This window comes from Paroedura picta, chromosome 2 (genome assembly GCF_049243985.1).
Source record: "Paroedura picta isolate Pp20150507F chromosome 2, Ppicta_v3.0, whole genome shotgun sequence".
Classification (NCBI taxonomy): Eukaryota; Metazoa; Chordata; class Lepidosauria; order Squamata; family Gekkonidae; genus Paroedura; species Paroedura picta.
The window spans coordinates 99,553,433-99,579,637 of NC_135370.1; the positions used below are offsets into that span (position 1 = coordinate 99,553,433).

Below are 26,205 nucleotides of genomic sequence, written 5' to 3' on the forward strand. Positions count from 1 at the left end.
GGTACCAAGGGGAGAGGTCCTCGCGCCACGCGGCCCAGCGCAGCGCTCGGCTGGAATGAGAAATCGGAGGCAGCGTTCCTGGCCCTCAAGCAAGCTTTCGCGTCTGAGCCCACGCTACTGCACGTCGACCCAACCCAGCCGATGGTGGTACAAGTCGACGCCAGCGACGCAGCAGCCGGGGCGGTTCTCCTGCAGCGAGACAAGGCGGGACAGCTGAGGCCGGCGGCCTACCTCTCACGAAAATTCGCCGAAACGGAGCGGAACTGGTCTACCTGGGAGAAGGAGGCGTTTGCAATTAAGTTCGCCCTCACCGAATGGCGGCATTGGCTGGAGGAAACAGAGGAGCCGTTCGAGGTCTGGACAGATCACAAGAATCTGGAGGCGCTCCGGCAACCGCGATCCCTGAACGCCAAGCAGATGAGGTGGGCGGAGTTCTTTTCGCGGTACAATTTCAAGCTTGGTCACATCCCCGGCAAAGAAAATTTCCTCGCGGACGCCCTCTCCCGTCTGCCGCATTATGGGGAGGGGTACGCTCCCTGCACCAGGTCCGTGTTTGGTGAGGAGCAGCTGGGACGGGGGGTCGTCACTAGGCGTCGGGCCAGGGAGGAATGGGAGCCCGACCCGGCGACCGCCCCGCTCCGAGACCGCCTAGTGGCAGCCTACGGAACAGACGAGGAGCTGGCTGAGCTCCGGGACTCTTTGATTTTGGACTCCGGTCTCTGGCGGAGGGGGGAGGCCGTCTACGTCCCGGAAGGGCTACGACGGGAAGCCCTCAGCCTCTGCCACGATGCTAAGACCGCCGGGCACTTCGGTTTCGTAAAATCCTGGAAGTTGGCCCGGCGGCGGTTTTGGTGGCCCAGTCTGCGGCGGGACACAAAAGCTTACGTCAGTGGTTGTCCTGTCTGCCTGACCTGCAAGCCGGGGGTTGGCAAGCCGAAAGGTCTGCTGCACCCGCTCGAGGTCCCGACCCGGCCGTGGTCAGTGATCTCCATGGACTTTATAACAGACTTGCCTCCCAGCAAGGGGAAAACGGTGATCTGGGTGGTGGTAGATCTATTTTCCAAACAGGCCCATTTCATTCCTTGCGCCAGTGTCCCCAGTGCTTCACAGTTGGCTCGGATGTTCCTGGATCACGTGTTCCGACTGCACGGGCTGCCGGACAAGGTGATTTCCGATCGGGGCTCACAATTCGTGTCCCGGTTTTGGCAAGCTTTCCTGCGCCTGTTAGACATCGAGCAAGGGCTGAGCTCCGCTTACCACCCCCAGACGGACGGGCAGACCGAGCGGGTTAATCAAGTACTGGAGCAGTACTTGCGGTGTTTCGGTTCCTATCATCAAGACACCTGGGTGCCCCTGCTCCCCCTGGCCGAGTTCGCGTACAACAACGCAGACCACAGCAGCACGGAGATGTCGCCTTTTGCCGTCGTCTACGGGACAGACCTGAGACACTTCCCGGAGCTTGGAGAGGTCCCCGCCCGGGAATCGGCCGACCTTCGCGAGTGGGGGAAGCGTGCCGGGAGCTGCTGGAAGTCGCTGCAGGAGCAGCTCCACAAAGTCAAGGCAGCGCAGAAAGAGGACGCCGACCGGAAGAGACGACCAGCTGAGGAGATCCGACCGGGGGATCGAGTTTACCTTTCCACCCGGAACCTACGGTTGAATTTGCCCAGCAAGAAGCTAGGCCCTCGGTTTTTGGGGCCTTTCGAGGTCTTGGCCCCGATCAACGAAGTTTCGGTCAAGCTCAAGCTCCCCAAGAACCTCCGGCACATCCATCCCGTCTTTCACGTGAGCCTTCTAAAAAAAACTCCGGACGGTGACGTTTGGCACCCCGTGTTTTCCCCGCCAGCGCCCGAGGTCCTGCCGGGGGGGGAGCACCACGAGGTGGCGGATATCCTGGACTCTAGACTCCACAGGGGGAAGTTGCAGTACCTCGTGGAATGGAAGGACTTCGCTTTGGGGGACCGGGAATGGGTCTGGGCAGCGGACGTCCTTGCGCCCCGACTCACTGAACGTTTCCACAAGCGGTATCCTGGCCGTCCCGGGGGGTTGGAGAATGGACCTTTGGGGGGGCAGAATGTCGTGGTTCGGTCCTTGGTGGCTTGGGAACCGGACCGAACCCCGCCATCAGAGGCGCCCGCGATCACGGAGGTAGGGCATGGTGATCATAGGCAAGCCGGCAGCTGGGCGCCCCACCCGATCGTTGAGGTGGCAATGGCCGCTAAAGAACCTCAATGTCCCCCTCCACCTTTTGACAAGAGCCCGGAGATGGCCCTTTGTTCCAGGAAAATGGGCCATCAGGAACCCCGGAAAACCTCGCATATGTGCATGAGTCATGATTGTATCAGCATGTTCCCTCCGCAAGTACTGGGTGGGGCAATACAGCCTAAGGAGGTGGGTTTTGTATAAAAGGGAGCTTCCACCTGGGTTTCGGTGGAAGCTCTTACTCCATACCAGCGGACTCCACGTTGCTGAAATAAAGCTTGTTCCTGTTGTATCGTTCACCAGGCCTGGCGTGACGTTTTCTTCAAAGGGGCACCCTGTTTTTTCAGTTAGCAAGCGGGTCCCCGACAGTTACTTGGAAAAGAATGGAAATGTTTGGCTGTAAAAATGTCACATCTGTTTAATGATATAAAAATCTTTGTTTTTTCATTGTGCTATGTAAATATTATGCAATGTAAATATGTTGCCTTGTGTTTTGGAGTGGCCTGTGTATGCTTAAGTAACTTTGCCCATCCCAGAAGGAAGATCAGCTTTTGTCTTTTTGAGGATGGACTTCCATTTGAGTATGTACACGAGTGAGTGTTTTTCTTTCTCATCTTGGAGCCTTCTTTCATCAGCAAGGACATCGTAGGTCAAAGAAAGGAGTGTTTCCTGCTTCCATCAAGCTGGCGAGTGAGACTAAAAGCAACACCAGAAGACCCCTCCTGCACTGGCTGGCTCACCAGGCTGCTTGCAGCGTGGTGAGCCAGCTGTTGAGTGTCACCTTCTACATCTGCTTTTTCTCGATGGCTACAAAAGAGGCAGAGAGAAGAGTGCCTCCGCCCAGGTGGTTCACCAGGCTGCTTGCAGTGTGGCAACCAGGGGGAAGGGGAAGCAAACACACAACACTCTGCTTCTCCTCCTTATGGCTTGTGCCAAAAATGAATTGAAAGCACCATCATATTAAATTCAGGATTATCCTTAATTTTTTCAGCCTTCTCTTTCATTGTGGGGAAGTTGTCTTACATTTGGGTCATCCTCCTTTCCTGTATGTACAATATGTCATACGGTTTTCACGATAGAACTGAAAGTAAGAAATTGTTTGTAATGTTTTAGGTAGAAAACATGTCAAGATTATTCTGGGAAAATTCTGAAACATTCACTTTGTGTCTTGGCTTTGAGACTCTTAAATATTTAGTCTTGTTTTCTTTTGGCAGCTCTTTGATCGACTGAGAGACGAACAGCCACAGTTTAAAGAAAAAATTATAGCAATTGCTAGTGACCTTACAGAATTAGAAATGGCCCTTAGTGAAGAAGACAAGGAGACTCTCATAGACAGCACTAATATTATATTTCACTGTGCTGCTACTGTAAGATTCAATGAAATTCTAAGGTGAGTGATTTAAGTTAAACATGCATCTACATGAACAATTTTTGTGTTGTAAAAGACGAGTACATCTTTTCCTACATTGACTTAATGTTTTGAGATCATGATAAGAGCAGGTGCACTCATCCAATGTGCTGCAATTTACACTCCCCCCCCAAAAAAAACTTTAAAGGTATTAACCTATTTTTAAAGTTTTTTCCTTTAATGAAATGGGATCTGCTGCATGCGCCTCAAAAATGAAACTTGAATTATTTCAGTGCAGTTAGAGGTAAGTGCAACCCTGTTTTCCAGGTATTACCACAGGCAAGCAGAAATGACCAATGTATTAATATCAGAGTGGCCAAAAGATCACTGTTCCTTGAGATACCAAAACTGTTATGCAAGGTCAAATAACAACGTACAACAGTAGTACTCGTATCCCCACACTGGCTGAGAAGACTATGCTCTTAATGATCATACAGATGTCAGTAGGGGAACCCTTAAAGTTGCCAGTGACTCCCAATCTAATCCAACAGGGACCAATTTGGCATCCACATCCAGAGTGGCTAAACTTGACTGTTTGAAAGCTGAAAGGCTAGTCCTGAGGAAGGAATGCTATAGTTTAAATATTGCAGGGAGTTTTGGCATCAAGAAGATTCTCTACAATAAAAATATACAATTACACATGAAGGCCTTTGTGAGAAGGAGTGGATGCAGGCTTAGAGAACATCCTAGAATTACTGTGAGAAGGGGTATCAAGAGGTTTGAAGGTGGTGACTCCACAGTGTCAAATAGTAGCTATTGCCATTGTAGTTCCATACATAAAAGGCACACCACTTACCAGACACTGACACATGGTGAGGTTTCTCAAGGGGGCAGGGTCTAAAGATCCCCCACCAGCTCATAGGTTTCCAACCTGGAAATTGAATACTGTTCTAACATTGCTAACGAAGCAGCCCTTTGAATCCATAAAGGACATATCACTCAGTTTCCTTACAGTGAAGACCTTGTTTCTTCTGGCAGCTAGCTCTGCTCTCAGGATTTTTGGAGCACTTTCTATAAAATCTGAGCTGTGTGTGTTCCACATGGTCCATAGGAGAGGCTGATTTTGTGAAGGTTCAAGGGGGTGGCAGGTTACAGTGGATGAGCAATAGGTGGTGAGTGTGCTGTATTGTGCGGGGGTTGTACTAGATGACCCAGGAGGTCCCTTCCAACTCTATGATTCTAGGACCAATCCCTAAATCAGTGCTGAGGTGGAGTCCAAATTTCACATGTCACAGGAAGTAAACTTATCTGCATTTTGCCCAGAACCAAATCATGCCAAAAAAACACCTGTGTTATTGAAGTAAAAGTTTGTATTTATTTCAAAGTAATCATTTTTATAACACGAAATACATGAGGCCACAATGAAGCCTGCTTATTTCAATATCCTCTTATTCTTATAGCAAATGTTTCTTAATATTTTTATTTATGCAGACTACATAGTATTTTCTACCATTTAGCAGCTAATAGGAGGCCAGTTGATAAGGAAGATCTGTCTGTTTTTGTGCAGAGGCCTAGAGGGGGGGGGAAAGCACAATGATATTGTTCTTTCCCTGAGAGATCGGTTTCCCCCAACTTGAGGCTGCCTTCTATAGTAAGATGATATTGGCTGGAGTTAAATGAATACAGAGAGAGTTAGAGATGAGCCACACAATATTAGAAACACTGGCAAAACCTATCATGTCCTTTTGCTTTCAGCAAATACAGTGATAGTATCTAGCATGGACTGACACATGTGTTTGGGGAATACCTAAGAAACCAAAAATTCCCAATTCCAAATGAATATAAACTTGTTTAGTTATGTGCACACTCAGGATCCTGGTTCTGGTTATCTGAAGTCCTCTAGAACTGACTAATTTACTGTTTGCTTGTTTGTTTGTTCTTTCAACAGAGATGCTGTTCAGCTCAATGTAATTGCAACACAACAGCTTCTTTTCTTAGCCCAGAAAATGAAGAATTTGGATGTGTTTATTCATGTTTCAACAGCATTTGCCTATTGTAATCGAAAGCACATTGAGGAAGTCGTCTATCCACCCCCTGTTGACCCCAAGAAATTGATAGATTCCTTAGAGTATGTGTTTAGTGCTCTTGTATCTACATTTTAATAACAAGTGTTGGGTGGTTTTTGGTTTAAACAGACCTGAAATTAGATGAGTTGGACACTTAGTCCTTCAGATTTTGATCATATGTGTTAAAAAAAGGAAAATGTGATTAGGAGGGATCTGGAATAATATCTGTTGCAATTGTATGAATAGAGCTAGTGTGGTAAGTGTGCTGCACTAGGATCTGGGAGGGCTGGCTTTAAATCCCCACTCTGCCATGAAAGCTGGAGGGAGGAGGGCTGGACCACTCATTTATTCTTAGCCTAACCAATCTCAGAGGATAAAAAGCAAGAAAGGAGAATTCTGTTGGGCACTTTTGGTTTCTAATGAAGATAAAAACAAGATATAAATTAAACACAGGGTCAAACTCTTAATTTTACATTTAAATGAAGAAACTATTATGCTGATCGTTCTAGAAGTCTGAAAAAAATGCTATAAAAATCAGGATCATAGTAGTCAGGGGTCCATTTGAAAAGTTGCTGTACTGCCAAAGCAGCTGTGGACGTCAGTACTATTTTCAGTCACAGTACATCAAAATATTGCACAAACTAGTTGTCAGGCTGGTATACATATTTTCATCACATTTTCTGGAATTTGAATGCTGGGTAACAGTGGATAGACATTCTAGATGTAAACAGTGATGCAGTATATATGTATGACAATTTAACAGATGATGCAAGTTTATAAATAGACAAATGTATATCCCAGTTCATCATCTCAGCTCAAGGTGGCAGACAATGCAACACCAAGTCACAAGGATAAAAATATCAGTCTAATTAACTATTATATTCAGCTACACATCTTTCCACCTTCATATTTTGCTAAGGGGTAAGTGGGCGGAGAGTGGGTGGGGCTGGTCTGAGTGAGGGGCCAATCAGAAGGTGAGAAGCCACCAGGACAGACAGCATTTCTAGCCAATCAAGTGAGGGCACAATCTAGGCCCTCACCAGGACAGGCCAGAAAGGCTTCTAGGCCCTCACCAGGGCAGAGTCTGCACTTACTTTATTCCATTGTCAGTCCTGTTGAATTCAGACGATTTGAACTTGAGTCTCACTCTCCCCCCCCCCCCATTGAAACAGGAAAGTGTTCTGTGCATGGTTAGGGAGGTCCAGAAGAGGGGGGGAAAGGAAAATTGAGGCTCTTTGTTTTCTTGAAGGGGGGAGAGGATCTAAGAAGTCAGAGGAGGGAGGAAAAATCCTTTCTTTTCTTGAAGGGGGGGAGAGGATTGAAGAAGGCAGAAAAATATCCAAGAAATTTGGGGCTTCTCCCTAAGGCAAGTTTGTCACATGACCATCTGTGGCCAATCATGGGTTCTCTACCACAGAGGAGAGCCCAGATTCAAAACAATGCGAGTTTTAAATATATTGAGGATTAAAAGCACTCTAAGATATCGCACAAAAAAGATAGAGTCACTCCGGATCAATCCTTCTTGCTGCAGAAGGAAAATTTAAATTGTCCCAAATCAAAACGGAAATCGCATTCTGTGTAGAGGGGCAGGGACTGAATCGACCTGGGGTTGGAATAAGAGCTCCGTGCAGTTTACACCGAGGACAGGCCGGAAAGCTACGGGGAAGCGGCCCGAGGGGAAGGCTGTGCCACCACCAGGGGGGGGAGTAGGCCTTCGCACCGGGCCCAGAAACACTGCACCTGGGACAATGTCGCCTCTAGGTGTCTGCTGGGTGGCCACAGCGGGCCGGGGGCCTTTCAAAGCCCCTTCTCATGAACGGGCTTTGAATCTAGTTACAAAACATAAAACTAACTACATATCTTAAAATGCTCAAAATTAAAGCAGCTTCATTTTTTCTTTTTGTCACCTTAACAGAAATGTTCCATCTCCCCATGTTTTGAAACTATAGTAGTTCTGACCCATAAAGTTGAGAAACTTTGTTTTTAGAAAGTGGGAGTTGATTCTGTTTTGTGTGAATTTAAGGCATAATTCCCGTTCCACTGGAACTCCTACCAATGTCTGTAAATTGCACTAATTTTTATACTGTTCATTCTAACCTACTTAAACACCAAACAAAATATTCAGAAAAACATCAAATTTTGACAGGTATAAGTTTCAGTTTCAATGCTTGGAGTTACCATTGTAACTATACATCTGCTTTTTGTTTCGCTTCATGTAGGAGTTATTAGATTTTTTAAAATGAATGGCCAGTGTAAAGTTTTAAACATGTATACCCCATTTCTTTTATTAATGTTGCATCTTACAATAAAGATAAACATTTGAATAAAGATTTTTTAAATCTTCTAAAATACCTAGCATAAAAGTAGGAAATCTAAAATATGATGGTATGAAAACAAGACAGCTAAGCCTTCAGAGAATAGATTTGTCTTTGCCCAAGGTTTGTAAATTGTCAGACAAGCTTCTGTGAGAGAATTCTGCAGTCTGAGTGCCATCACTAAAAAGACTCCGGTGCTTACCCATCTAATCTCTGACAGTGTGTGTGCACAGAACAGGTCATGTGATAATTGCTGGGAATGCTCATATGAGAGAAGATGATAATTCACATAATTGGTCCTAGATCACATAGAGCCCTTACAAGATGTGATCTGGAACTTTGTACTTGGAAGCAAATCAGCAGCCACTGAATGTATCAATTTGTATGTTGGGTGGGGAAAAGGAGAATATTAGTTTCTAGTTATTCAGTACCTTTTAAAGTTTTCAGTTGAAACTTAAACATTAGCTTTTTTGTTACAGTATAATTGGGTGATTTTAAATTAAGCTCAGATTCTGAGTTGCCTTTCTGTTCGTGGACGGCCACATTTTGGATCCAGCCTCAAGACTTTGGTTTGAATCAGTGTGTTTACATGTGTAATACCCAAACTGCCTTCAGTGTTTCAGTAACAGATAGCCACAGATTGCAGTTAAATGTTCTTTTTCCCAGTTGTTTTGGGAAATTAACTGAAAGCTCCATTAATAGCCATTGGCTATACATAGATAAACGTTTAAAATGTCCTTTTGTTTTCTGTGTTAAAGTGGCTGTGTGAATATATTTATATATCTATGTATAATATGCAAAAGTTTCCTTGAAAATGCTTGAACAGAAGGGGATATTTTAAACAAATGTTTTTTGTAGGTGGATGGATGATGGCCTAGTGAATGATATTACTCCAAAACTGATAGGAGACAGGCCTAATACTTACACATATACAAAAGCCTTAGCAGAATGCATTGTACAACAAGAAGGTGCAAAATTAAATGTAGCCATTATAAGGCCATCTATTGTGGGTGCCAGCTGGAAGGAACCTTTCCCAGTAAGTTCATTTTTAATAATGTCATTTTAAAATATCAAATACCAGTGTTACTAGAAAATAAAAAGTATTGAATATTAACGCTAGGTAAAATATAGTGTTATCAATCCATGTATTGTTTCTCTCTATTTGAGTGAATGGAAACTGAGGAAATCTTGCTTCTAACAGATGTTCCTGGGATGAGGGTTGATAAAAGTAGTCATGTACCATCACTGAGCAATTCTTTAAGATCAGCAGAAGATATGTGATCTCCTTCAAGGTAGCCCACAGTTAAGTGGTTTACTTTGACTTGAGATAACTTCCTGTATTAGAAATCGCTCCAGTTGTAGCATTGGAATAATTAATATTTATTCAGTAGTAATTCTGAAACAAATATGCCCACAGGGCTTCCACATTAACACTTGTGATTTGTACTCATAAGCAGAGGGAGAGAGAGAACCTCTTTCCATATTAAGGAGGAACAGCTTGCAGGAACATTGTTGTGAACAAAAGTAGTAGTAATTTGTACCTTGTTCTTCTGGGGTAGGTTTTTGATAACAGGCAAAGGACGTCTCAGTGCTGGGCATCTCAAGACAGAAAGCAGGCTGGCACCTTTACTCAAAAGTTTTGTTAAGGGCTGGTATAGTCTCCAAGTGGCTTTCTCATCCAGTGTTGTATAATTATTTTGAAAGGGGAGAAAAAGCAGCAAACTTTCCATGTTCTACTCCAGTAATTTATTTTTAAATATTTGTGTTTATAGCTGTTGAGTGAAATGCTCTGCTTTCTAAAGAATATATTGTTGAGAGACTTTAAAACCATTTTTGTTGTGACTAAAATAGCTGATAAAGACATATGTTTTCTTACATATGTGTTTTTAAAGCACTTTGGGTAAGGTAAATTACTGTTTGGTCATGTATGCTTCTTTTAATTTAATGGTGATTGGTGGAGCAGGTTGTCCTCTCAGTCAGTACGCGACTGTAGGTGCCCCTGGATTTTTTGCCTTGTTTATACATGTATGCATAAGAAAGACAATTCAACTAAATAAAAATGTAGTTCTCGTGATAATTTAGTGTTGCAGAATGATTTATGCCTTTTCATGGTAGTTGAGCCAATAAGCTTTTCTCTCTTGTTTCCCAACAGGGATGGATTGACAACTTTAATGGACCTAGTGGCCTCTTTATTGCTGTAAGCAACCTTTGAAATATAGCTTTGCATTTTGTCTTTAAAAGTTAAGGGTGACTTCAGATAGTTTGCTTACTATGTTATCTTCTGTTTTAAGGCAGGAAAAGGAATTCTTCGAACAATGCGAGCCTCCAACAATGCAGTTGCAGATCTTATTCCAGTAGATGTAGTCATCAATGCAACAATAGCTGCTGCTTGGTATTCAGGAGTTAATAGGTATAGCAGGTGACAATGCAGTTTTCAAATAAGTTGTTGTCATGTGATACTTAATACTGTTAGCTCCAGTTTTCTAAGTGGAGGTTCAAACTTACAAGTTATGTGTGAGATGATGCTATGTTTTGCTGTAGGGACAAGTAACCAGTTACATTTACTTCCCTGCGCTTTCATAATCGTTGCAAGAGTGTCCGTGAACAGAAAGGTACTGCATAAGCCTCCATGATTCCACAGGGTACATTACCCCAGTTATAGGGCAAGGGTCAAAGGACAGTGCGACATGAAGTGTTTCTCTAAGAAATCATTGCTCTGGGAGCCAGTGTGATGTCATGAATCCCACTGGGTAATGTTGGGCCAGACTCATTGTCAGTCTTCTTTACTCCAAAGGAGTGTTGTGATGATACAACTCTTAGATAGAAAGGGAGAATGAAAATGGTTTTGCTGCCAAAAGCTGCTGAAATAGGTTGTAATTTCATGGAGAGGTGCCTGCAGAGTGGAAAGCAAAATGACATTAACTTGCCCCCCAGCCATTTTGTTCCTGGATGGTTCTTTCCCATGGGATATGAAATTGTGTTTCAGCAGCCTCATTCTGTTCTTTGACCTCTGAATAAAGTCTATGTTAATTGTATTTTTGGACAGCAACTCTTTTTCAGCCTGATTTGGCGGCTTCGACCCAGCGACAGGAGCAGGGCTGCCGTGGTAGTGATGCGGCGGGCCTGCTGTGGGTGCGGCAGCGAAACTTTTCACCCCCCCGGGCTCGGCACGGTGAAAGGAGCAGACCTGCTGCGTCTCCGACGTGTCGGGCCTGCTCTTCTCTCTGCGCCGATGCCTTTTCCCCCCTCCCGTCCAAGGTCCCGGCTTCGGCACAGCCAGAAGAGCAGGCCTGCCACATCTGAGATGTGGCGGGCCTGCTCTTCTGAGCGTGTCGAAGCCTTCCCGCCACCCCTCTCCCTGGCCAAGGTCCTGGGCTTTCCGCGTCCCAATCACCTTCCCCCGGCCCACTCACCTCGGAGTCCAGGACTCGCTCCACCCCTTTCTCCTCCCACCTAGCCCTTACTGTTTGATTTTTACCGCTCCACAGGAGCGGTTTATAGATTACAGATATTGTAAGCTGCCTTGAGTTCTGCAAGACAGAAAGGCAGAATGTTAAAAAAATCACTGTTAATTATTTACCCATCAATTGGCCTAAAAGACTAGTTATTATTATTATTATAAGAAATTAAATTACGTAGATGTTACTTATCTAAATGTTTGCAGTCAAATGTTTAGGGAATAGGAAGACTTAAGTAAAGGATGTACAGCACTAGGCTTAAAAGATAATATCAGAAGTTTCATATAAATATACTTTAGCAGCATTGTAAATACCTGGAAACAATGCTTACCATTGGACACAAACAGAATAGAAACAACATAGTGGTAGAATTTGGAGAGGAGATGGGTAACAAGGCATCAAAAGGAGCAGTAAATGAAAAAGGGTTTTAGGTTAAGATAAAAAATCTAATTAGTTAATGTGGAAAAGGAGCTGTTGAAGTAACAGAGGGAAGAGATACTGCTGTTATTGTTACCTGTTACCATGTGTTAATTGTATCCTCCCTGTTTTCTGTAAACCACCCTGAGCCCTCGGGGAGGGCGGTATATAAATATAATAATAAATAATAATAAATAAAAATATATAGAAAACATAATTGAGCAACAGACTGCTGAAAAGAGTTGAGAAACAGATGAATCAGTAAATAATGGATATCAAGATAAAAGATAATCAGAGATATAGCAATTAATTAATTGGAAGTGACTTTGAAAAACTACAGAAATAAGAGACACTGGGTCTGAGCAAAGAATAAAGAGGAGTAAAAACTATGTTCAGTTTTAGCGTGTTTTTACAGCTGACCCTGAGATCCTTCTGTTCATTAAAGTTAGCATTGAAAACTTTGGCCATAGTTCACCCTTCCTTTCCAAGTGTTCTCTGAAGTCAGTATATTAGGACAGTGGTCCTCAACCTTTTTATCACCGGGGACCGGTCAACACTTGACAATTTTACTGAGGTTCGGGGGGGGGGGGGGTAGTCCTTTGCCGAGGGACATCGCTGCCGCCTGAGCTCCTGCTCCACTTTCTTTCCTGTCGGCACCCCTGACTTCCCACCGCCCACTGGGGAGTGCTGCCAGCAGCAGCTGTGCAGTTCCATGCCGAGGGGGAGCTCCAGCCATGGCAGCTGCTGGAGAGCACCAAAGGTGAGCCAGCGGCAGAGTGGCAGGGCAGCCCCCGAGGCAGCAGCCGGGGAGGAGGACTAGGAGGAGCCGTGGCCCGGTACCGACTGATCTATGGACCTGTACCAGTCTCCGGACCGGGGTTGGGGACCACTGTATTAGGAGACTTCTTCTGTCTGTGACCTATAATATTTGCCAATGTTCCAACATTTCACATAGTAAATATCTTGGGATTGCCTGAAGGCAGGAGATTAGAACTTTCTACCAGGTAGATGGAGTGGGGTCTTATGTGTATGAAAGCACAGGAATACTTTTATGAGATTTGATTGTCAGGAAATCTATGAGTCTGTCTGATTTGGTAGGGACAGTAAAGTCTGTTAAGTGTGCTGGACCAATGGTCCCCAACCCGTGGGCCGCGGCCCGGTGCCGGGCCGCAAAGGCCATGGCGCCGGGCTGCGGCTCCCTCTCCCTGCCCCCCCACAGTAAAAAACTTCCCAGGCCGCAAGCTTGCGGCCCGGGAAGCTTCTTACTGCGGGAGGGGGGGAGAGGGAATCAGGGCCGCACCTATGCATTGTGCATGTGCGGCCGAAATCACGCATTCGCAGCACTTTCGCGCATGCGTGATTTCGGCCGTGCATGCGCGGGCGGGCAGTTGCCCTGCCAGTCCCCAGCCTCAAAAACATTGGGGACCACTGTGCTGGACTATTCCCTGTCTGGGGGAGACAAGGAACATGTAATCTAGAGAAAACAAGAAGAGCTGGGTTTTTATACCCTGCATTTCACTTACCAAAGGAGTCCCAAAGCAGCTCACAAACACCTTTTCCTTCCTCCCCCCCCCCATGTTTATGTGTGTGGAGGGGGGGTTAAGAGAACTCTTAAGAGAACTGCTGTGAGAACAGCTGTAAGAGAACTGTGATTAGCCTGAGGTCACCGAGCTGGCTGCATGTAGAGTAGTGAGGAATAAAACCTGATTCTCCAGATTACAGTCTGATGCTCTTTAACCACTGCACCACACTCATTTCATGAAGATCACCTGGAGAAGAACTAGATCAAAAAGCTCAAAATTGAAATTTGGTTTATTGTGCTTTCAAGAATACATTGAAGATCTGTTAGACTTAGGACAAGAAAACTGCATTTACCTCTTCCATTATGTGCTGTGTAGTTGTTTGCTCACTGTATAGGATTTTCCTCTCAATGACTTTAATTACAAGTAAAGTTTAATATTTTTCTTTTTATGCATTGGATATTTTAATGTGAATGGTTTTCCCCAGATAAAAAGCCTAATTTGGTTTGTTTTAACTGCAGAACACAGAATAATCCTGAAAACTTCTGGAGTTCTTTAAGAAATTTCTTTAAAGAAATGGTTTAGTGTTCAGAGCTAAATGTCATGCATTCTAATTGCAAAAGGCTCTTATTTAGTGTTAAGGTTGATTGAACGAGATTGGGAGGGATATCAGTCAGCAGGTTTTTAAAGTTTTCTATATCTTGATATTTTTCAGACCAAGAAATATAATGGTATACAATTGCACCACTGGTGGCACCAATCCTTTCCATTGGGGTGAAGTTGGTATGTTATGTTTTTTTATCCATGTGTGAATACCATTAGCTTATTTATAAAATTTTAAGACAGTGCTTAGGTACATTAAAAAATTAAAACCTGTTTTAAAATAGAAGCTTTAATGAGTTAAGATAAAGCTTTAGTTCTAATTGACATTACCATATGTCCCTTCATTTTACTTATGTCCAAAATCCAGACTTCTCCTTTAATAAATTATAGCACTAATGATCTCATAACCTTTTTTTGTAACATTTGAGACAAACGAGGAGTTTAGGATCTGGTGTAGTAAAGTGACTTAAAGAATGATCCAAGACAATGCTGGTTTAAATGCTAGCTAATAATTCACCGTTTCCATAGGCAAGCTGCTCTTAATTTATCTTGCAGAGCATTTGTAAGAATTGTAATACATGCAAGAAGTGATTTGAATACTGAAAGTACTATAGATGTAGGTTAAGTTCTTTGTGGTCTCTCTTCAGTCTTATGGATAGGTTCTAAGCTGACAAGTAAAAATTCTAGAAAGGATTCAGACTTTGGCACTCAAATTACCCCTTGTGGGGAGGAGTGAAGACTTTATATATATATATATATATATATATATATATATATATATATATATATATATATATAATATATATATATATATTTGGTAGTTCACTGAGAAGTATCTCAGCTTTTCTTCTCTCCATCTTGGTCCTAAAAAAGTTAGTCGACTTTGTCACTTTCCTTTTCTTTTCCACGTTTATCAGTTTTTCCATTTCTTAAGTGGCCCAAACTGCTAAATTGCAAAAGTTATGACAATGAAGACCCTAGTAAATTGGGGATTGGAAGTATTATTATTTATTATTTATTTATTATTTAGATTTTTAACCCACTGCTCTCTGAAGACTTGTGGCAGGTTACATAAAAACAAATTAAAACCCCATTAAAATAAATCATACCCCCCAATACCATTAAAACCATTAAAATAACCATAAAATGGCAGCAAAATCCCCAATACTTCCCCAATTTACATCACAGGTACAGGATTGCAGAGTGGTATAGTGCTGGCCAGAGGAGGGGCCCAAGTTGTCCTTAACCAAAGACCTGGCTGAAGAGTTCCATTTTACAGGCCCTGTGGAACTGAGACAGCTCCGTTGGGTCCAAAAAAGCCCTGGCCCTTGTCAAGGCCAGGTATACTTCTCCGGGTAGTACTTCTGAAACTGGAGGATTCTTTTGTCTGCTTTTCTTCTAGTACTGGCGATTCCTATGCATCTTCTGATACCAGAACTAGGTTTTGTACCAAGATCTGTCTTTGCCATTCTGCCATTTGTGGTTAAACCCAGTTCCAGTGGTCATAACCACATTACTTAGGGCAGCATCACATTCTATTTGCCTGCTTTTCCTGATGGTGAAATGGGGTTCTCATCTTCCTTTTTTGTGCCTTCACTCTTTTACCCATATATACCTGCTGGTACTCATTTTAGGGGATAATCCCAAAGGTATTTTGTAGTGCACTGGGGCAAAGTGTTTCTCTCAATGATGAGGTCTTTAGCAGAAGTTGATAATATGACTATAGAGACTAGCCTTTTATCTACACTACTGAGGAATGGCAAAACAGGTCATATCATCACATTCATCAAGAGACCTCCTATGGTCATGAAGTGTTGCAGTGGATATCATACCTGAGTGTAAACAACCACTGTGGTGTCTATCCCCACAACAGTCCTTTGCCTCAGTATCTTAAGTGTTCATTACACCTGTCTATTCTTGGTCAGCTTCAATCCCTGCATTGTTGCCATGTCTCATTTTTTCACCTTACATCCCTTAGCACTAATGCCATGTTTCCACACTGCCAACATTATTCCAACTTCCTGTTTATCACCAATGTTTTTGGTATTTGAAACTTTGATTCTTTTTTAACCTGTGGCACCTATTGTATTTTCCCCTTAGGTACCAACTTTCATACTGACCTTTGATTGCTTAGTGGACCAACTTACATGTCTTCTAAAAACACAAATGCCTTGTATCTCTTGAACTTGATCTGATTCGAGATTATTACTGAGTAATCTCTGGATCATTTTGATGGTTAATGGTGGTCTCCTTCCCCTTTGGGAGGCCATAATCATTATGCAGACTTGGTCAAACACTTACTGTAGCTCTGAAAATGCAAGTGCGCCAGTCTCTGTTTAAAGTCCATATAGTGTATGTTAGTTCAATTTCAGGCTTACATCACTGTGGTCTTAGCAATGCTATCAGTCCTGCCAGAAATGGTAGGAGTTAGCTAATGCTGTCTGCAGTCTTTATACCATAATGTATATAGCGGATAATTTAATACTCCTTATGGAGCTGTTACCCACTTCTGCCTGAAAATACAGTATGCTTCAGACTATCTGGATGGAAGGTTTTTATGTTGACAAAACAAATTGGTACCATTCGGTATCCTTGTACATCAAAAACCTTGGCCACATCTGTTACACTTTGCCTACATGCTTGGTTATGCTCTTATTTCACTCAATACAAGATATCTTCTCTTTAATGAAGGGCTTTTTCACATGTCTGCAGCCAAGATGATAGAGAAGGTAATTAAACCTCATCATCTATTTTATTGCTCTTGACAGCAGCCTTGGTCATTATCCATACTGTGTGAGAACTGTCCCCCCTTCCCCCCACAGACTCCACCAAGGAAAACAGTAACCGTTCAGCAAAAACCAGTACTGTCTAGGAGACAAAATTTGAGAAGTTCCAGACTCAAAGACCAAGCAGAGTTTTGACTCAGTTCCCGTATCCATTTGTTTCCCACACTGGAAACAAACAGTTCTTACTAACATGAAATCTATTGCTCAGACAATTGAGTTTGCACCATCATTTGGGTGAGATATGTCATAAAATTTGTTGCAAGTGGAACCAAGGGGTCAAAAATATTTCAAACAAGGTTTATGAAAGTTTTCCCTGCTTATATTGTTCTACTTTCCAATAATACTACATAGTACAATAATAGTACATGTACTATTACTACATGTGGTGAATCTTCAGGATCTTTTGTCCATATTACTATTAAGCCACAATACAGAACATACCTCCCTTTCATCTTGGCAACTGTTCCATTTTGCTTCATCAAATGTTGTGGTGCTGCATGGAGACCACAAAGAAGAATCACAGATTACCTATAATTCAAGGATTTCCCTACTGGTAGCCTCTCAGTCATCACATTGCTGGAGAGCTACATGCTGTGTTTCATTGGAACTCTGGGATAGTACTCACCCGTCCCCATAGGGCATGTACAGAAAGGCAAAACTGTTCCTTTGGAGAAGATATATGAATACCAATTTGGGGGCAAGGACTCAGTACTTCAAAGATTTGCTTCCATGCCAGTATAGTACCCATATGTGTTTACCTCTTGAACTGAAAAGTTACTGAAAAGGTGACTGTTCTACTGGCAAAATACATTTTTAAATACACACCTGCTTTTGGTGTAGTATAGCATACTTGAAATAAAAAAGTCAGTTCTTTTATAGCAGCTTCTGTCCCATTATGTTTGCCTTTAAATAGTTACACGAGAGTTAAGATATTGATTCAAGATAAAATCTCTTTGATTTTGGCAGCATTTCCCTTTATAAAATACTATTTATGGTATTTTGAATGCTAAATTCTTGACACTAGACATAAACAAATGCCAAAATAAATGAATGACTCTTGCCTTTAATCTGGATTGTGTGTATGCTGTGATTCTGTTGAAGTGAAGGAAACCACAAAATGCATTCTCAGACAAATTCTGCTTCCATTTTAGTAAATTGCTAATCTACATGGCATATGAAGTGGCCTTATATCATGTCAAGTAATTGGTCTCCCAAGGTCAATATTGTGTGGCCTGACTGGTAGTAGCTTTCCAAAATTTCAGACAGTTCATTCTCAGCACCCCAATACCTGTGATCTTTTAACTGGAAGTGGCTGGGACTGAATCTCAGCCTATTATGGTACACAGTAAAGGCTCTGAGAAAATACTTGTTGAAATTTCAGAAGCCAGAATGATGAGGGAAAGATTAATAAGGCAGAGGTTCCATGCCCTGGATAAGTTTTTCATTTTTAAAGCCTGTTAGAGTCAGGATAAATTAAGCAGAATAATTAAAGTTTCAGAAGACAGAAAATAATGCAAGTTCTGTAAATCAAGTGATCTGTTCTATACATATCATACTCCCTTTTTTCTGGCAGGATTTGGATTGTTTTGTTAAAAATTTTTACAAATTTTTAGATAGCGTACACACACTCCTGGTTTTTATTATAAATAGAACTATAATTGGTGGCAGGACATCACGCTAGTTAGTGGTAAGATGCAGAACATTGATGCTGCACAAGATGGGAGAACTCAGAGTCTTACTTCTGAGCCAGTTTTAAGATCTGTAAGTTTTATTTACTGGGGTGGGGGTATAGAAGCTGGAGAAAGGCCAGTGTAGACTTTCATACTGGTGCCATTAGCTCATGTGTACTGGAAGAAATTAAATAAACAAAATACAATTTGGTTCATGTTTATAAAACAAATTCTCCACTTCTGTCAAGTTCATCTCAAGTTACAGAAGAAGTTGGCTCTGAAGTGTGACTATATAATAAATACTTCATAATTCTATAGTCACACTTCAGAGTCAGCTTCTTCCGTAAATGAAAATGAACTTAACTTTTGATTAAAAAAAAAAAACGTTTAGCATCTAGTTCCCAGGAAATTTACAGTAGCTGCTTTTGCTTAAAACATGTAATACAGCCTGTTGAACAGTATTGCTATAATTTCTTGACTAAGTATACTAACTGTTGCTTTATCTGAAATAGTCCTGTATTTTTGGAGATCTGGTATATAAAATAAAACAAGGACTATTTTATTTTGTTTGATGTTTGAGTCCAAGGGTTAAATTAGTGGAGACTTGCAATCCAAGGTTTTAGTGTAAGAATCTAAAATTAATTAGTGAATATAACTTGAGTATGTGTGATATTTCAGCTAATTTAGAATGTTGGATTAAAATGTTTTAGTTCAGCACAGTCATTGTTTGATGCACAGCTTATAAGTAGTATATCAGCTTATGAGGCTGTATTTTCAATTATTTACTAACATGGGGTTAATAATTAAGTAGAAACAAAGCACAGAATAGAAGGCGAAGCTGCAGTGAATAGGAAGACCAAAACTAGCACTATATATGAGATGCACTACTTAAAATAAACAATTTAAATAAATATACCTCTAGTTAATGAAGAATGTGTAAAAACAATGTATGTTTCATTCAGTGTGCATTGTCTATTGTGATGTCCATGGAAGTCCACTAAATCTACATGGTTATTATCAAAGCTGTTACACAACTTTTCTTTCTTAGAATACCATGTAATATCTACTTTCAAGAGGAATCCTCTCGAACAGGCCTTCAGACGGCCCAATGTAAATCTAACCTCCAATCACCTTTTATATCACTACTGGATTGCTGTAAGCCATAAGGCCCCAGCATTCCTGTATGATATCTACCTCAGGATTACAGGAAGAAGTCCAAGGTAATGGTGATGAGCTCTGTCTTGTGTTTCTTTGGCTTTGTGAAAACCCATGTTTACACAGTAATGCATATTAACTAAGTTTTCTTTTTTTTATTATGGTTGAATGGTGTTTAAGTCAAAGGAGCATGACTTCAAGTCTTCCATTTCTGGCAACAGTAAAAATGGTGTGTTCTTTATGTTGCAATAGGTACCTATCAAGTTGTTCAGGGCAGTCTGAATTCTCTGTAGGCACTGCTTTGAATAAGAGCTACTCAAACCATTTGACCCTTATTTTTCCTACAGAGTGTTACATAAATTTGGTGTTCAAGAGGAATCCTTTAGAACAAGCAATAAGGCGTCCTAATATTAAAATCCAGTCTAACCCCTTTATACATCAATATTGGACAACAGTCGATCACATACTCCCTGCGTTGTTACACGATGTTGTTCTCAGGTTGACAGGTCATAAACCGTGGTAAGAAGGAAAAGGCTAACATTTTTGCTAGCAGGATGGTGGAGGCTTGTTGGCGGTGAAGGATCGATGGCATGAGCTTTTCCCCTAGATTTACTAATAGACTAATCAATAATGGTATAAGAGTTGGGTGTTTGTGGGATTTAGTGGTTGCTTGATATTTGCCACTATAGTAAATTTATCAATCCTGGCAAATTACTAAACCCCTCAAATTATCCCACTCTAGCACTGTTATTGAAATTATAAGCTGAAGAGCACTGGGAGGGGAAAAGATTAGAGACACAAAAAGGGTACACACGCTTGTGAGTTTTTATGGGTGTTGCATTCCACTTTGACTGCATTTTATGTCAGCATCATTCAGCTTATAATTATTCTGGCTACATTTTTTTAAATAAGCTATTTGCCCGTTTAGCTAGTTAAGAGCTGCATAATTGAAATTTCACAGTTCCTAGCTTAATTTTTTTAATGCCACAAATTTCAAGCTTTCTTTTCCAGAATCAATGTTCAGATTGTGTGACCACTACCACTGATCTTTGAAGAGACAGAAGAAATGTCAGCTTCTGTTCTTTCCACCACAGTATGGGGGAGGAGGGAGTAGAAGAAAGGCTTTTTAAGTACAAAAAAAGCACTAGACATATTAGTATGACTGCCATTGATTTTTCAAAATTATAGAAGGAAACTTGCTGAAAAATTTCTATGGTGTCAACATGTCGGACCATTCTGCGTGCAAAAGAATTTCTGTATAGCTTGTCTGGTATAGGCGAATACCTCTACTTTTATCACAGTACCAACTGGAAGCGAGGGCAAGTGATGATTCTCATCTTTGCTGGAGTTGGGTAATTCTGACTGCTTCCACCTGTACCCAGCTTCTTAAACTTGTGCTGCTCAGAGCAGACTTACTACATTCAGAGGCATGCAACATCAACGGTACTGCTCTCCCAAGGTTTGGCAGCTTTCCATATGTTCCTCACTTCAGACTATGTTTCCTTTTCAAAGAGGTTCTGTTTATGTTTCAAGTATATTTTAAAATACTTCTGTCAGTGTTATACATTTCACTTCTTGTTCAACTTTGAGCACTTAAATAATATTAATATCTAAATACTATTCATAGTATTTCATATTTTTCACACATCTGAGTTTAACCTCACTTAATTGAATTTTGTAATTAGAAGTGTGTAACATAGTAACATAGGTTCCCTCCAGATGTCTGAAAAAAGGACATATGAAGCATGAGAGACCCAGTTTGAAACAAAAAAGTAATATTTAATACACTGCAAATATGAACACAAAACTGTGCATAAATGTCTAGGCTTTTATCAGTATGTGATCTACCACTCAGATGCCCAATTCTGATAATGTACAGTTCCCTGGTGTTATTGTAGCTTAACTTAATTACAGTAGACATGGAACACCTGAGTTTATAACATCATTGTTTCTTGAAACCAAAAAGATGTGATTGGTCAGCAGGTGGATCAGGTGAGTGTCTCAAGGAGGCTGCTGGTAGTATAAAGAATTAGTTCTGTGAGGCCATTAAGCAAAGAATTTGAATAGTTCATGATAATAGTGTATGTATGTATAAGACTTTATTGTTTCCAGCCATAGGCCATTACAATGTTAGCAATATGGCCGTTAATATCAAAGATCAGTAAAACAATTTAAAAAATATATGATAATAGTGGTTGCCCAGCAAAACACTAGAAGTATGTCCAATGGACAAAATCATTCCTCTTGATACACAAGCATCTTTTTTCCTGTGTTTTCTTATGTTCTTGGAGCCCAAAACTTTGCATTTCTTCAACACTGGAGTTTCTCCTCAGAGGACTCCTCAGAGGACTGAGGAGATGGAGAAAGGGAGTATTTGTTTTGGAATGAATTATTGTCCTTCTCCTTAGAGGACAGTTAAAACTCATCCATTGACATTCAGTACCCTGAAATTTGATATGGATTTCTGTATGTTATTTTAGGCAAGGTAATCTCAGTTGGATCTCCAGGGAATTCAGCTAGTTTTCATTCCATTAGCCTATTTGACCTTTTAAAAAAGGAGTGCATCCTAACAACTTCAGACCGTTCTTTGGTTAGTGAGCTGCAGATTCTCTCCTAGCAATGAAATGTGTAGTTAGATAATATCCCAAAAATCTTCTATAAATAAGAGTGCAAATAAAAGGAATGATAGATGATGACTTATATCTTGTGACCTAACTGTTTAGCAATGTGCTGTTGGAACTAGATTCAAGTGGATAGTCGTGTTGGTCTGAAGCAGCAGAATGAAATTGGAGTCCAATGGACCTTTAAGACACAATAAAGTTTGAGTCTAATGGCACACTTTGTCAGACACCTTCAGATACAGTATCTGAGGAAATGTGTGTGCAAATGAGAACTTATACCTTTAATAAAACTTAGTTGGTCTTAAAAGTGCCTCTGAACTCACACTTCATCCTGCTGTTGGAACTGTTTTGCATCTTCTAAATTACGCTTGATATTTGCAAATCCAAGGGTTGAGAGATGGTCACTGTAATTACTATTCATGAGCATATTGTGCATTTTATTTATTTATTTGCAGCCATGAGTAATCGCCTTGGGGTGGTGAATGGAAAATACTTGGGGCCATTCTGCACAGAAAAAAAGCCTTATGCCAACGGAATGGCATAACTAAAAAAAACCACGCCTCCCGGAATTCGTCACCTGCTGGCTCCTCTGCTGCCATTTCGCGCTTCTTGGCATTTCTCACGGATGCATGAAATGGCAGAAGAGGGGAACATGCTATACACACTCCTCTCTTCCCCCTGTCAATCAAGACAGCCAATCACCTTTCTCCCTCTTTTAAAGGGACTGTAAGCTAATTTCTATATATAAAACGCATATGCATCTATTCATAGATGCATAGGGCTCCTTTTACTGCACGCCTTCTTGCAATCCGGAGACTTGAAGCTTTAAAAAATTTTTTTGTGGTGGGCACTTTGTTTTTGTTTGTTTTTTTGTGGGGAAGAGGCATGCTTTATGGGCAAACTGGTAGGGAAAAGTTTATTCTGTGCTCTGCCTGGGCGATTGTGACTATTCGTTGCTCCAGGCAGTTTTTTTTTAAAGAAAGCCCCGTTCCAGGTTAACAGAGAGGGAGGCAGGCTCAAGGGCAGGCACTGGAGCTGGAAATCTCACTACTTCAGCCACTTTGGTAACACATGTGTCTTGTGCGAGTGTCTTGCTGGCTGCTCTCATCCTGCTAGCGCTACATTGCAAGGGTAATCCAGTTTTGTGGATTCCCCTGCAAAGCGCTTTAAAATGGAGGATGTAACAGCCAGTTTGCAGATGTAACGCTGGATGTTTATGACATCGTGCAAAACTCCAAAAATATGGCGTTTGCAAGAGGTAAGACTCCCACTTTAATCGGGTGTGGAATGGCCCTTGGACATACTGGTATGCGTGAAAGTCTGTGCATTTCAGTTCTCTGTCAGGTAGAGCAATGTAGGAAGTTGACTTGTCTTTTTCTAACAATGAGCTTAACAATAGAAGGGCTGCATCAGGGGAGGGCAGAAGAAAACGAGTAAGCAAACACTACTATGTTAAAAACTTAAAAGCAGTATCAAAGAAGGTAATGATCAGTCTTTCCAGATGAAGTACACAGCTTTTATCAACAAAAGACAGCACTAAGCTTAGACCCTTTACCTTCTTTCTGCATTCAGCAGTCTGATACAGAAGCAGTCCACTGCGAAGTGTGCATTCCTCTGGCACAAAGCACTTTCACATGTGCTAGACTGATGACTTTCAAGAGTATGAAAAGTGCCTAATGTGAAAGGCATGTGTTCTGCTGCAGAGGACTGCTTCTTCCACAGCAGAAGAGCTGCATGCAAGTAAAAGATACATAATCCATGGCCAGTTAATAGAACACATTAAAGAAATCCTCTGAATTTCTCATCAGTAACTGAACCATTCCTACATCTACCAGATATGTGCAGGAATAAGATAGCTCTGACTTGTGTTGCTTTCTCAGATGCCTCACGGGATCTATGCATTAAACACCTAAACGTTCTCATGTCCCACGTGTGAAATTATTGATCAGAATGTAATATGTGATCTGTCACTGATAATTTCCAATTCTTCAGTAAATATCCATGGGGGTATCTGGGAAATTAAAACCCAATTCATGTAACATTAGTTCTGGATAAACTGGTAGAAACTGTTACTAAAGGGAATCACTACACATGGGGGGTGGGGAGGAGAAGCACTGCAGGGTTTCCTGTTTTGAGTTCTTCAAGAGTGTTCACAAGCAAGTGGATAAAGCCAGTAGGCTTTATATACATTGATGTTTTTTTTTCCTCCAAAGTCAGTCATCAGAAGCTCCTGTGTAAACATAACAATCATGGAATAGCTGAGCAGAGCTCTCTTATGGGTTAAGATGAGGAGTAAATGGATACTTTTGTAATTTCCCAGTTGATAAATATAAGACTGGCACTATTGATTTACTTTATTTATTCTGTGCCTTTTGGCTCAGTGCATATCCAAAGGAGATTACATTGCTTTGTTTTATCCTCACAAAAGCCCTTTGAGGTAGGTCAGGTTGTTTGTGACTGTTCCAAGGTCTCCCAGCGAGCTTCCATGGGAGACAGCAAATCTGAATTTGAGTCTCCCAGATCCTGGTCCAATAGTAACCGATACACCATACTACTTTCTTGTTCATAAATAATGTAGCACCATGGGTGAGCAGGGAAGAAGCCATATTTGTAGATGGCACCAAATTATTAATAACAGGGGAAATTGTTGCAGATTGTGATGAACTCAGAGGATTTATTTAATCACCTGGCTTACTCTCTGAGGCTCTAGGCAGAATTACAAAATATAAAAATAAGACAGTCAGATAGTTTTAAAATGTACTAGAACTCAAATTACAAAATTAGAAAAATGGAAACTAACCGTATAATATATGACACATAAACCATGTAAAGAATAGATGACAAAAGTAGAAGGCAATGCAATTGCATAATAATATATACAGTTGCTAGAATTGCCCTCCTGAACCATTCCATTATATACCACCCAATGTGCTGTATAAAAATGTCTGAACACTTCTGCTTTGCACATTCTGCAGAGTGACAGACCTCTAGGAACTGCAGCAAATAATGCTGGTGTATGGGTAGCTGTTGTTCTTACCCATTTGCTGGGTGGCATTTTCAGAAGGTTTTGCTCAGATAAGCAAAACTGTTGTGGGAGAGTATAACAGGGAATGCAGTCCAGCAAATATGAAGGTCCAAAGCATGAAGGACTTTATAGGTGCTTTTTCCAGGTTGAGAGTGTGTGTAATAGCATGGTAAATAAGGTCATTCCATATATACACTAATAAGTCTGAACTGGTGGGCGCCGATTGGGAAAAAGATTTTGAGGTCTTTGTGGGCAGTTCAGAGAAAATGTCCAATAAGCATGTGACCCTAGTGAAAAAATTATCTGCTAGGAATTGAAATTAAACTGCCTGTGTTCCATTATGGTGAATCTTGGAAAGGTGAAACATAGATTAACCATATCAAGAAATTTCTAGTGCCTTCCTGACAAGGAAATATTAAGAATAGATCTTTTTTTCTTCTCCCAAAATACTTGAATTTGAAGATATTTGTTTTAAGTTGATAAGCAACAGATTCAGGACAGACAACTTCTCTGTATGGAATATACTTGCAACATTCACTGCAACTGGGCTATTGTGATAGCCAATACTTTATATAGAGGGCTAGACAAATCCATAAGTTCTTAAAGAGATGGGAATACCAGAGCATCTTATTTGTCTCTTGAGAAATTTATATGCAGGTCAAGAAGCAACAGTGAGAACTGAACATGGAATCACTGACTGGTTCAAAATTGAGAAAGGAGTTCGGCAAGGCTGTATACTGTCGCCTTGCCTATTTAACTTGTATGCAGAGCACATCATGAGAAATGCGGGATTAGAGGAGTCACAAATTGGGATCAAGATTGCAGGGAGAAATATCAACAACCTCAGATATGCAGATGATACCACTCTAATGGCAGAAAGTGAAGAGGAACTAAAGAGCCTGTTGATGCGGGTGAAGGAGGAGAGTGCAAAAGTTGGCTTGAAACTCAACATCAAGAAAACAAAGATCATGGCATCTGGCCCTCTCAATTCCTGGCAAATAGAAGGGGAAGAAATGGAGATA

General features: G+C 41.4%; 1 protein-coding gene across 5 annotated transcripts in view; it reads left to right on the forward strand.

The window, feature by feature from the left end:
- The window catches only part of FAR1 (fatty acyl-CoA reductase 1), a 61,734-nt gene that overhangs the window by 24,543 nt on the left and 10,986 nt on the right, over positions 1 to 26,205 (forward strand). For 2 of the 5 annotated variants that reach the window (XM_077321848.1, XM_077321849.1), the window contains exons 3-9: positions 3,414 to 3,589; positions 5,496 to 5,675; positions 8,787 to 8,964; positions 10,081 to 10,125; positions 10,220 to 10,347; positions 14,039 to 14,106; positions 19,431 to 19,602. In XM_077321848.1, coding sequence (XP_077177963.1) covers positions 3,414 to 3,589; positions 5,496 to 5,675; positions 8,787 to 8,964; positions 10,081 to 10,125; positions 10,220 to 10,347; positions 14,039 to 14,106; positions 19,431 to 19,602 — 947 coding nt within the window. Of the gene's footprint in view, positions 1 to 3,413; positions 3,590 to 5,495; positions 5,676 to 8,786; positions 8,965 to 10,080; positions 10,126 to 10,219; positions 10,348 to 14,038; positions 14,107 to 19,430; positions 19,603 to 19,884; positions 20,057 to 26,205 lie in introns of all 5 variants that reach the window. The other 3 variants (XM_077321850.1, XM_077321852.1, XM_077321851.1) reach the window with 3 other exon arrangements.